General features: G+C 44.0%; 1 protein-coding gene across 3 annotated transcripts in view; it reads right to left on the minus strand.

Moving 5' to 3' along the window:
• Window positions 1–12,707, minus strand: part of LOC147883509 (Alkaline-phosphatase-like family protein) — a 71,182-nt gene extending 58,475 nt beyond the window's left edge. The window contains exons 1-4 of one of the 3 annotated variants that reach the window (XM_087399429.1): window positions 12,617–12,707; window positions 11,798–11,985; window positions 11,551–11,629; window positions 4,356–4,400 (exon numbers count right to left, since the gene is read on the minus strand). In XM_087399429.1, coding sequence (XP_087255555.1) covers window positions 4,356–4,400; window positions 11,551–11,629; window positions 11,798–11,919 — 246 coding nt within the window. In that variant the 5' untranslated portion in view covers window positions 11,920–11,985; window positions 12,617–12,707. Of the gene's footprint in view, window positions 1–4,355; window positions 4,414–11,550; window positions 11,630–11,797; window positions 11,986–12,516; window positions 12,578–12,616 lie in introns of those variants that run through there. The other 2 variants (XM_087399430.1, XM_087399431.1) reach the window with 2 other exon arrangements.
• Window positions 12,708–12,931: the final 224 nt, after the last annotated feature.

A 12,931-nucleotide genomic window follows, 5' to 3' on the forward strand; every position in this document is an offset into this window, starting at 1 on the left:
CTCTTGCAATCGCAGCAGGATATGTTGAAATTTGCAAAGGAGAACAGATTGAGCTCAGCTTTATTCGAATCGCCTTGAGTGTTTGTAGCCCGTCAGTTATTTTACCTTAGAGTTCCTAAAATTTTTTAGGCATGACAAAGTAGTGAAGTTTACAAGGTATCCATAGGTTATTGCGGGTCCTATCGTGTGGTTTGCGTAGTTAATAATGTTACATATGAGCTGTAGTTACCTCTTGGTGTGAGGATACACCCAACATTTCATATCAGCCACCTAAAAGACGTGTTAGGTGGTTTTTGTTGAGGAGCTTGTTTACTTGGATGAACTGTCAATGTACATGCCTCATGGCCAGAAGTTGCTCTTGATAGAAAAAGACTTCTCACGAACAAGGTAGTTCCTAAGCATCTTATCAAATGTAAGGACAGGACGACTGGTGTTAACTCCTAGCAGCACTACACGGACACTGTTTCAGACGGTGCACTAGGCGGAAGCCGCAAGCAAATGAAGCTTAGTAGCAGACAGGAGAGCAAGGGGAGTAGAGCCCCACAAGAGGAGAGGAGCGATCCCTGTTCAGAGTGACGAGGGGAGGGCTTGGATGGGGGCATGGGGGGTGGTGACAAAGGTCTTGATGGAGAGGTTTGAGAGAGAAAGAAAGAAAGAAAGTCTTTGGATGATGAAAGGGTCTATGAGACTTAAAGAATCTGATACAATGAGCTGAGGGATGGAGCCTCTACATGAGCATCAACACCGTTGATGAATAGTTAAAAAAACCATAATCAATAACGATACTGATACATAAAGAGAACTCTCTGAGCTCATGGAGAGGATGGGGGCCTGGCAGCACTGTGGTGATCATAAAACCTGTGATGGGGCGCTGACGGTCAATTGTGGTCTCCTACCTATGGCCCTGCGACGAACAAGTGCTAGTACCTCAACCCACCAGTGAGTCTGACCTGTCGTGGTCCTCGGATCCACCGTCTCCCCGAGCCCTTGCTGGTTGGTGTTGTTTGGCTGAAAAAACTCAATGATCATGATCTGAGTGGAGTCTGGCTGTACATCCTAATCTCAACTATGTGTCTTGATCGATTGCTCCCTATGTCACACGGCCTCATGGATGAAAGACGCCATGCATCTTTGATCCAGATAGGACGAGAGACTGAATAGGGGTCCGAAACCATCCTTGAATAGGCAATGATAGCGATCTCTAATCTCATATTCCATTTGAAAGCAAAGTATTCCTCCGACTCGATCTCCTGATGATCGCATAGGATGCACATGCGACCCTCTCTGGTATGCCCTCCACCCGTCCACTCTCCATGCAAAATCGGTGTGATGAGATGTGGAAATGCCCAATAGATATCTTCAAGGAGTAAGGGAGGTGGATCCGTGTGTGTCTCGGTAGATCAATGAAGCCCTCTACTAAAATCTGCAGCAATGGTCACTACAAAGATTGAGCTTCACAAGAAGCTCACGGGGTGCCAATCAGGTCCTCAATGTGTGTAACTATAAGAGATCCTCTCAAATGACCTGGTTCATCTCATGATTTGTGAGCATGACGGAGGGGGCCTAATGTTGTATTAAAATGGGGGTAATCTGTCCATGTGGAGTCCCAGGCTCTCGAACCACCTGTAGGTACCTGCATACCAGCATCTTTAGTCACCCTCGTTGGCAGTGCCATGGATGAGGATATGGCATACCATAGTGCCTTGTAGTGCAAGAGCCATACTCCCTGATGCAGCAAAGATACGTGATAACCTGGAACATTGCATCAAGCTGTAGTGGGGATGCTCCGAACTGCCATGACTATTTGATGTCGGACTAAAGGCATACTATGGATCACCCGTGATAACATGAGAGCCTAAAACCTCTAAACTCAAGCCCAATTTGTCTCTAATAGGTCTGGCCCCCAAACAAGTGCTGCCATACATACCCATTGGGTGGACCAAGGGGTTAAAGAGAAAAGTCTTGGTCCGGGAATCCTCGAATTGAGAGTGAAAGCACTGCCACTCGAGTCTAGCGAGTGCCGTGTATCCCCTGCTGAGTTGGGCATGTAGTGCTAGTCGCATCATGAAGATCACCCCAAAGAAAAGAACCCCCAAGTATGTGTAGGTTGCAACAACCTCCATCGGTAACCCATCCAAAGTGAAGTGCTCTCAATGCATGGCTGCCTAGGCTGTACAAGAGATCATGATCTTGGTTTTATCAAGGTTGACCTTCAAGTCATGTGACTCGCACAAAGTATAAAGCGTGTCCAGTGTCATTGGAGCCCCTCTGCTAAGAAAGAGAGTAACACCACGTCATCTGCATATAGAAGAATCTAGAGAAGGATTCAGCTATAGAGCAGCCAGCCCCTCCTAGGGTCCTAATGAAAGTTGCAAGCTCATCTATATGGATGTCAAACAAGGTTGGTCATAATGGACAAGCTTGTTTGACCCCAATCTCTCTCTCTCTCTCTCTCTCTCTCTCTCTCTCTCTCTCTCTATATATGTATGTATGTATGTATACATGTGTATATACATATATGTGTATACATGTGTATATACATATATGTGTGTGTGTGTTTGTTGGTTGGTGTGCAGCACCATGGAGAGCCCTGCTGCCTCCTCCTCCCTGGTCGTACATCTTACTACCCTTGCAGCCCTTTTGGGGAGGCCTCTACATGTTTCGAGACAAGAGTTTCTGCAGGCCACTCGAGATGTTCGCATTTGTATTTTATGGGATATGCTACAGCCGGTGCCCTCTTCTCTGGATCTAGATTTGGGATTTGTTCATCCTTTGCGCATCCGGCTGCAGTTTACATCTTTTCCTACAGCTTGTTATCGGTGCCGTCAGGTTGGTCATTTCACACGGGCTTGCCCTTCTGCTGCTAGGACCACTCCTCTTGCTCCTTCCTCAACTGTCAAGATTCCTCTACCTTCTCCTCTGGTTTTTGCTATGGCTTCCCTAGATAAGCTTTCTTTTTCTGCTCCAAAGCACTACTGGAGGAAGGTAGATAAATCCAAGGATGATCTTTTTGTTGCTGCAGCAGTTCAGGCTTCCTCTCCTATTGAGCACCATCAGCCTCTTTCTCCTCAGGATATGGATGTGCCTTTTGAAGAAGGGATTATACAGGATGTTCCTACTACCTCTTAGGTTGATACCCTCACTGAAGCTGACATGATGGGTCATGATTTGTCTGATGCAGCTCTTTCGTCAAATGCTCCTTCTTCAAAGAGTACAAATGTTGATCCAGTTCACATGCCTATGAAGACTGTGCCAGAGTCTATTTCTGTTCAGCATGCAGATGTTTCTTTTTCTCTGGAGTCTTTTCATCCTATGTTGCAACAGGTTTTTGACCCTGTGATTCAAAAGTTCAGGCTCCCTGCTTATATTAAAAAGAATCACAAGGACAAAAAACAGGTGGTTTTTATTGACGGTGCAGTTTCTTCACTGCATCTCTTTTTACAAAGCAACAATCTTAAACTGGAGGATGTTGTGTTTGATCCTCCTCCAGTTTGACCTTGTAACTTTTTACTTGGCTGCCTCATGACTTTTGCTCTGAGGCTTTACTTGTAAATTTTTCCTTTGTACTTATTGGTGGGGTTTTTACCTCTTTTTGGGGTTTCCCACATAGAAATATAAGATTTCACTTTTTAAAAAAAAAAGTATAGATAGATAGAGAGAGAGAGAGAGAGAGAGAAAGAAAAATGTATTAATGTCTTTGGAAGGCCTCGCGGGCCTATGTGACAAAGTACAGACCAAAGATAACTCATTCAAGCCACGAGGGGGGGGGGGGAGAGAGAGCATACAGAAAGTGCTTAAACAAGATTATGTATTGCTTGAATATTGAGATTGGTACATATACTGAACAAAGACACACATTTTGCATTCTTTCCATGTCTCCTTAGCATTTCATCATTTTGCATTCTTATCATTACTATTATGCTCATGCATCTTCGGGTCACTTAGATCACTCCCTAACTTTTCAAAAAGTATATGCTCATGTATCTTCTTGTCGCTTAGATCACGCCGTATATTATAGAAAGTGCTTAAACAAGATTATGTATTGCTTGAATATTGAGATTGGTACATTTACTGAAAAAATACACATTTTGCATTATTTCCATGTCTCATTAGCATTTCATCATTTTGCATTCTTAACATTATTGTTTCTGATTATGCTCATGCATCCTCGTGTCACTTATATCACTCCCTAACTTTTCAAAAAGTATATGCTAGATCACTTTGTATATTGCAATAATGTGCTTGATGGAAGGTAAACAATAACAAGAGCTTTGATGGGTACTTTCTGAGCAAAAAGTAAATATAAAATCGAGATAGACCTTGTTAATTGAGTAGTTTAAAAGGTCAAGCACTACCATGAGGACAACACGATTGTACTGCGGGCGTATCTCAATCTTCTCCTGCCAAAAGAAGCTATTTTTCAATCAAGATTGCATCATCTTTCATTACACTAGAAACAAACTTAATAAGGCTACCATAGAATGAAGAGGCAAGTGTTCAAAAAATAACTAAATCTCAAACAATTACATTTTCATCCTTACAGCTTCTAGAGTATATGCACCATGCATGTTATACTTTCTCACAGAAAAGGGCTGCATTTCTTCATAAACTTTGCTGGTGGCTATTATTTCAAATTTACACCGATGAATCATACAGAAAAATACTTCAAACTTTAGCAATTGCATTTTTCAATATAATGCTTTATCATTCTAATAGTAAGATGAATGAAAACAAAGATATGTAAATTTCCATCAGCAAGGTACTCTAAGAAAGACTTTAATATACCATAAAAGATCAACCACAACACAAGATATCCTACAATGGGCCTTAGCTCTCTCCTACCTTGCTGTCAATAGTTATCTCTGCTCCCCTCCACCATTTCTTTCCACTTCCCTAATTATGCCTGATTTCTTGCACCTTCGACAGACTATCCCATACCCTTTCCACTTGGCATTTCCAATTAAACTTCACAATAATTAAATTGCATAAAATATGTTTGTGTGATAAGAAACTTTTGAACAAATATTCCATGTCAATGTTCCATCAGTATAACAAATGGCTCTCTCTTTATGCTTGTTTAGCCACATTGACAATATATCTATCTCTACGTATATATACATATGCGTACTAGTGTACATGTGTGTGTGTGTGTATGCGCGCACATTTGTATGTGTGTCGTGATTGTTACACATTGAGAGCAGGTTGCTTTAGGCATAGGTGTCATAAGAGTCTTAAAATCAGATACTTATGACAATGATTTTTTTAATTATAAATATTTACACATCTTGGGCAGCCGCCCATCAAGAGCAGTCCATCTTTGGCAAGACACTAGTTGAGATTGTTGCATCTTGTACATACTTGAGAGTTCTCTTTGCAGCCCGGGTCTTCATGATGAGAATCGCTATGCAGGCCTGATGGAGCAGAGGGTATGCTGCACTTGCCAAATTTGAGCGTTAGTGCTTTCAGTCCCATTTTCAGGATCCGACTCTTTTGTACGCCCAAGCTGGGAGTATGGCAGCCCCTTTTAGTGGGGGGCAGATCTATCTGAGGCAGACTGGTCCCATGTCAAGAGACTACAGGTTCTACTTCTTGCATGAATGATCCATACCAAGAAAATTCGAGGCTACCCCTCTAAAACTTGATGCATCCTTCCAGGTGTCACATATCTTCATAGAGTTAGGACTTCAGCCCCACTACATCGAGACTGCCTTGGCTGGCCTTGACTCATATGTGCCATTAGAGGTGGAGGGGGAACAGAGGAGTTAGCATGCTCGGATACCATATGGTTCAAAGGTCTAGGACTCCATATGGGCAAATTGTCACCATTTCAGTATAGCCTCATTCTGCTCACCTATCATAGGTAATTTGGTAAGAAGCCCATTATTTCCCATTTAAGGCTTTTCAGTTATGATGCTTATGTACATAAGAAGAAAACAAATAGGACTAAGTTGGATCCCAGGAGCAAGAAGTGTATCTTTGTTGGGTACAATGAGGAATCAAAGGCCTATCTACTGTATGACCCAGAGACAAAGAACTAGTGATGAGCGTTTTTCCAGAGATAGAGTGTAGCCACAAGCAACCGCACCAAAAGTTTCAGTTGTTCCCTGAATACTAGGATTGCTATCATGCAAGAAAAGGAGACAAACAATCCTTTAAAAAAAGGCACCTAAGCCAACAAAATGGACCCCAGTAAAGAAAAGAAAGCTACCAAGAAGACCTTGGAGGATTCAGAAGTCACAGACATTCCAGAGAGCACTTTGGAGGTAAGCAGGCCTCAAAAAAGCACCTACTGTGTATTGTGCTCTGATGGTTCAGATCCAGAAGATCGTGGAACCAAGGACATTTGAAGAAGCAAAGGGAACTCCAAAGTGGTAGGCTGCAATGGAGGCAGAAATGGAGGCCATTCTGAAGAACCATACTTGGGAACTGGTTGATAGACCCCTGAAGAGGAAAATTATAGGAACCAAGTGGGTTTACCGGGCCAAGTACAAATGGGATGGTACTTTGGATAAGCACAACACGAGACTTGTTGTCAAAGGATTGAGAAGGGGTGTTAGAAATGTCACTGACCCACCTATGGGGCCCCATATGAGGGGGACAAGGGGTCAAGGGACATGAGAAGGTAAGATTACAAGGAGCAAGGGGTTGCACAACTGTCTAGACCTGTTTGGAGGACTATCTGCATCAGAAAGTGGAGCAGCAATGCGGCGATTGGTTGGCAGGATGGCAGGAGGGCTGAAGGACTGCAGATAGGCTGGACTGCCAGGGCCTATTTATAGGCCGCGAAGTAGGTAACTGTAGCAACAGCAGGTCGGAGCCTTAGCAGTAGTCGTCAGAGCAGACCACAGTCGATTGTTTTGGGCCAGACCCAGTCTGTGTCTCCAAACACCAGCGGAGTGTTTTGCAGACTGGATCATCCCTTTTCTTGCAGTGTTCCATCCTTCCTCTATGCCTATTAATAGGTGCCTATTCCAGTACATTTCCAACAATCACTGAAGCCCCTCACGGGCCCACAGACTGAAGGAGTGTGATACAGCTCTCTTCTGTAGTTCTCACTATGGAGCAATCGTCCTTGATTGCTATTTTGCCCAGCACCTTCTAGCTGGATGTGTTCAGCTCATTCTTGAGCGGTTTTCCCACGCTTGTGGATGAACATATTCTGAGTTCTTCTCATTTCTATGCTGTAGTTTCTGTGTCTTGAGATCATTATACTGCATTAGGGCTTCTGTTAAAGTAGTCCCTTTGTTAGAGAGAATCAGTTGGATAGAATAGCCACATACTGTGATGGCTCCACTTCAGCCCACCCAGCTTCTAGCGACTCCCTTGGCCTGTCTCAAATTTTTTCCCCTCCCCCACACTCACAGTGCATCCTCTGTAGTTTCTGTGTCGTGAGATCATTATGCTGCATTAAGGCTTCTGTTAAAGTAGTCCCTTTGTTAGAGAGAATCAGGTGGATAGAATAGCCACATACTGTGATGGCTCCACTTCAGCCCACCCAGCTTCTAGCGACTCCCTTGGCCCGTCTCAAATTCTATCCCCTCCCCCACACTCACAGTGCATCCTCTGTAGTTTCTGTGTCTTGAGATCATTATGCTGTGTTAGGGCTCCTGTTAAAGTAGTCACTTGGTTAGAGAGAATCAGGCGGATAGAATAGCCACATACTGTGATGGCTCCACTTCAGCCCACCCAGCTTCTAGCGACTCCCTTGGCCCGTCTCAAATTCTATCCCCTCCCCCACACTCACAGTGCATCCTCTGTAGTTTCTGTGCCTTGAGATCATTATGCTGCGTTAGGACTCCTGTTAAAGTAGTCCCTTTGTTAGAGAGAATCAGGCGGATAGAATAGCCACATACTGTGATGGCTCCACTTCAGCCCACCCAGCTTCTAGCGACTCCCTTGGCCCGTCTCAAATTCTATCCCCTCCCCCACACTCACAGTGCATCCTCTGTAGTTTCTGTGCCTTGAGATCATTATGCTGCGTTTAGGGCTTCTGTTAAAGTAGTCCCTTTGTTACAGAGAATCAGGTGGATAGAATAGCCACATACTGTGATGGCTCCACTTCAGCCCACACAGCTTCTAGCGACTCCCTTGGCCCGTCTCAAATTCTATCCCCTCCCCCACACTCACAGTGCATCCTCTGTAGTTTCTGTATCTTGAGATCATTATGCTGCGTTAGGGCTTCTGTTAAAGTAGTCCCTTTGTTAGCGAGAATCAGGCGGATAGAATAGCCACATACTGTGATGGCTCCCCTTCAGCCCACCCAGCTTCTAGCGACTCCCTTGGCCCGTCTCAAATTCTATCCCCTCCCCCACACTCACAGTGCATCCTCTGTAGTTTTTGTGCCTTGAGATCATTATGCTGCATTAGGGCTCCTGTTAAAGTAGTCCCTTTGTTAGAGAGAATCAGGCGGATACAACAGCCACACACTGTGATGGCTCCACTTCAGCCCACCCAGCTTCTAGCGACTCCCTTGGCCCGTCTTCAAATTCTATCCCCTCCCCCACACTCACAGTGCATCCTCTGTAGTTTCTGTGTCTTGAGATTATTATGCTGCATTAGGGCTTCTGTTAAAGTAGTCCCTTTGTTAGAGAGAATCAGGCAGATAGAATAGCCACATACTGTGATGGCTCCACTTCAGCCCACCCAGCTTCTAGCGACTCCCTTGGCCCGTCTCAAATTCTATCCCCTCCCCCACACTCACAGTGCATCCTCTCTCCCCCAAGTCACATCCTCCCAGATATCCATGCCATACCATACTATGACTAATGTCTCTCCAGCTCTTACTCTGCAGGCCAACCTCAAAGAGGTGGAGCAGCCAGATAGATAGATACCCTCAGCCGCAATTTCCTCAAGGCCGAGGCAAAGGTGTAACATGCGGGGACTAGCTGAGCGGAAACATAGATGAACATACTTGAGAACTCAAGCATGAGAGACACAAGAGATCTACCTAACTATAGTACACTGCTTTATTTATACGTGGTTGCCAAATCGGCATACAAAACTGTGCTGAGACCACTCCCCTAACTACGACATGCGGGAGATGGAACTATGCTGCGGAAATAGGACACCCAAACCTCGCTCATATGCTGGCTGGAAGCGCTGCTGGAGGCTGGGAGCCCTGAACTGAGGAAGGCTGAGTCAGTGAAAAGGGGGGCTGAAGGCCCCTTATATAGGGCTGGGAGCCAGCCAACCTTGGGCCAGCACAACCGACAGGCTGGCCGGTTTTGGCCGACCAAGCTGCTGGTCCTTGTCTATAAAACCATGCCCTTTTGGGCCATTTCAGGAAGGCCTTGGGGCTGCTTATGCAGGGTGTGGCTAGGCAGCCAGTTGTCACTGCCACTTGGGCTTGACCCTGGCCACCCTGGCCCGATCTCACAATATGTCCATCCATGCAGGCTCGTTTGAGAAGAGGGTACGCCGCACTAGCTAGACTCAAGTGTCAATGCTTTCACACATTTCTAGAACCCCATAACCAAGTCTCTTCTCTTTGGCTCGCATGTCCATGCAGTTGGGGGGACAGATCTATCGGAGATTAGACTAGTCCTGGGTACAGAGACTATAGGTTCTGCTTCTATCAAACTCCAAAATTGAGCGCATATGTTACCTAGTTTGCAATTGTCAACTTACTATTTAATTTGGCAAAAGCAAGCAACTAAGTAGATACATCAATTTTAGGCCAAAACTCTTTAGGTTAGCCTTGAAATCTCTGATAGCCATCTCCCCAGCTCTATAACTGCTCACTTTTTTGTCTTGGCTTCTCAAACTTACACTAGTTTCCCGTATCTTTGGTGCTTGTGACAGGTGGACATCCATCCAACCACACTGGTGTTTTTCAACATTATTCTCGCTTTCCCTAGAAGTGACCGCCAGAGGCACTTGAAAGCGGTGTTCAAAATATTGGCGAGTACCTCATTGCTTATCAATGGCAATAAGAGCATCTGCTCCCATATGTTAACCTTGCAACCCACTATCATTATAGATAAAAGTTGCTACTCTTTTTCGCCCTCTAGGATGAAATCTGAGATCATGTATACTACAGAAGCTTCCATCTTTCGACATATCTTCCTCAACTGGACTCCAATCCTCAACCTATCTGAACCAGTATAATCATTTATTAGTGTTCTACCCCCCTATAGCAGAATCATTGGAGTATCTCACAACTCTCCTTGAAATTCTTGGGCAGACAGACTGCTGCCTTCTTGAAAACCAAAATCAAACTCCATGTTGTAAGGCTGTATCTAGTTTGAGATTCTTGAAGTTGCTGCTGTTTGGACTTCCTATGCTTTGAGGAGCTCTTGAATGTCTCTTTTCTCCAGATAGGATTCCCATATTATGGCCATGAGCTGAGATCGGAGTTCTTCAGACAATTGTATCTTTTGACTTCAGCAATTTTTCAGAAGAAACATAGTCTTTGTTGGAATAAGGGTGGTCACCTCCCCATCTGTGAACCCCCAAATGAGGAGTGTATCGGGGAGGTGAACCATAGGGCAAAACATGAGATATGGGGCTGCCACATGTGTGGGCAGCACAAAGAAACAAGTACCTGGCAGATGGTGCATCCTCTAGAGGGCAGATCTGGCACAGGTTATGCCATGAGGCTGTCCAAGATTGGAGAGGGCCTGATTGCAGAGGGAATGGAGCCTGGAATCATTGCGCTGAAGAGCCTACTTCTGGAGGTCTACAGGAGGCTGAAGGACTGCAGACAAAGAGCTTGGAAGGGCTGCACATCTAGGCTGACATTGAGGGCAGCAAGGTGCAAGGATCGGGACAGGGTACTAAGGTCAGTGAGGACCACGCAGGCTCAGGGATCCAGAGGTGCCAAAGGTGAGAGTAGTACAACCTTTGGTAAGGTCAAAGGACCATGGTTTGATGGGACTCTGAGCCTCTCTTTTGTATTGTGTCCATTTGAGGGCAATAATATATCTTTAGTTGGTGCTATACCTCTCTTGATTCACAGTCTATTTACTGGCTTGCACACACATGTGAAGTACATATAAGGAAAGAAGTTTTGGATTCCGTAGTTAAACACTTCCGCCTGTAATTCTTGGGACACTCTTAAGTCTTCCGCCTATGGGATACCCTCTGTATAGGTTAATTCCTAACAGTCTTGTAATTCCTTTGTCCAGCAAAAAGTATTTGTAAAAGAGTTGTAAACGGCTATTGACCATAGCCAATCATCTCATCTCAAGGTTTTCTGGTTAGGAAAGATTGTCCTTTTTCCTAGCAAAATATATTTCATATATTTCACTAATTATTCAGATTCCCACCAGGGGAACCCCACCTTGTCCTCTCTATCCTACGCACTATGTTGCTTTTATTGTGTAATTCCCTTCATCTTTCAGAGGGAATTTGTGTTTAAAAGCATGAACAGGTCTATTTATACATGTTACTATGGTTCAACATTGAAAGTGTACATAATAGGTAGAACCATACGGATGGAAGGTCATCATAGAAAAAATATTGTTCATGCTTGTTCAACATTGAAAGTGTACATAACAGGCAGCAACTCAATGAATGCTTCTCTTATAACTTCATTTGATGTATCCCTACCTGATATTCAATCATTTTGCCTGGACTGAGAGTTTGATCCACATTTTCATAGCAGGAAGACTTCAAACTCCCAATGCCACTGTAAAGGCAAAAAACATTCTCGTATAAGTATTGATTATGTTTCATAAACTTCGACCACTACCTGCAATGCACAATGAGTTCATTAATTGCCACTCCTTCAAACAACCAAATTACCAAGACTGGACACATCTGCTAACAAGTCCTTAATAAAAGTACGTGCACCAACCTGATACCCTTAAGCGCAGGTTTCACTGGAAAGAAACCCGATATAAAAAGGAGGAGTCCTGCACATTGGATCAAGACTGCACAGAGAGTGATGACTGTCCACTGCTTACATGCAATTTCCATCCCTGCTGAGCACTGATGATCTTGTCGGTTTACTAGCAGTTTCAGCTAAGCTCACGTTGTGGAAAACTGAGTATCAACGAATTTTTCACACTTAGTCAATATGGAGAGTGTATTTATTGTGTTTCAGATTTACAGCACTTAGACTGTTTCAGATTTACATCAGGCTTCATGTTTTGTATTGTAAAGTTATTAATTAAAACCAGTCAATCCTTGGGATGTACACTTATTAGCTTAAAAGAAATGCCATTAACATTTTAACACCATCATGCTTCATCTTTTGAGCTAAGTAAACATCTATCTGGCCAGTACTATAATATCAACGTTGCAGTGAAGGAAGAAGCGAAGTGGATTCTTTGCAATTTGAAAAACAATAAAGACGATGAAGAAGAGGCATGGTGGTTTCCTAAGGAAAGTGGGGACAAGCAGGTGCGCACGCAGGTAGGTTGGGGGGGCTGGCGCAGACCCATGTAGCAAATTCTCTTGCAAGATCAACCTAGGCCTCATATCGTCGAGTCTAGATCCAATAATTTATGGCTGATGCTACCAAAAGAATACAAATTAAGTCCGTGCTTGCAGGTATAAAATCAAGGCACATACACTAAACTGATCGTGCTTGCTAGGCTGTAAAGCTCCATTGACAATCCAATACAGTACAGACTTGGCAAAATCAAGACAAGTTCGTTTGCCAACAAACAATCTTTGTCCATGAAGAATATATTCCTGCATGGTGCATCTAGCCTCCTAACACCGAAAGAGACAAATCAGGCCTGCTAAGTACAATGTTTCTCTTCACAACAAAATGAGAAAAAACAAGGCTGAACTATGTTCAATTGGCCTGCCTTAGGTGTTCCTGCCTATAGGCCATGTTTTGCCGTTTTTTGTACTTTTTTCTAAGGCATTCCTCCCTATAGGCCCATGTTTTGCCGTTTTTTGTACTTTTTTTTAATGCGCTTGAGCATTTAACATGGTGTTGTTTTGTTTTTACAAGTTAGTGTGGACCATTGAGTGGTCT

This window comes from Dipteris shenzhenensis, chromosome 28 (assembly GCF_047967505.1).
Source record: "Dipteris shenzhenensis isolate YYH24624 ecotype China chromosome 28, Dip_SZ_1.0, whole genome shotgun sequence".
Taxonomy (NCBI): domain Eukaryota; kingdom Viridiplantae; phylum Streptophyta; class Polypodiopsida; order Gleicheniales; family Dipteridaceae; genus Dipteris; species Dipteris shenzhenensis.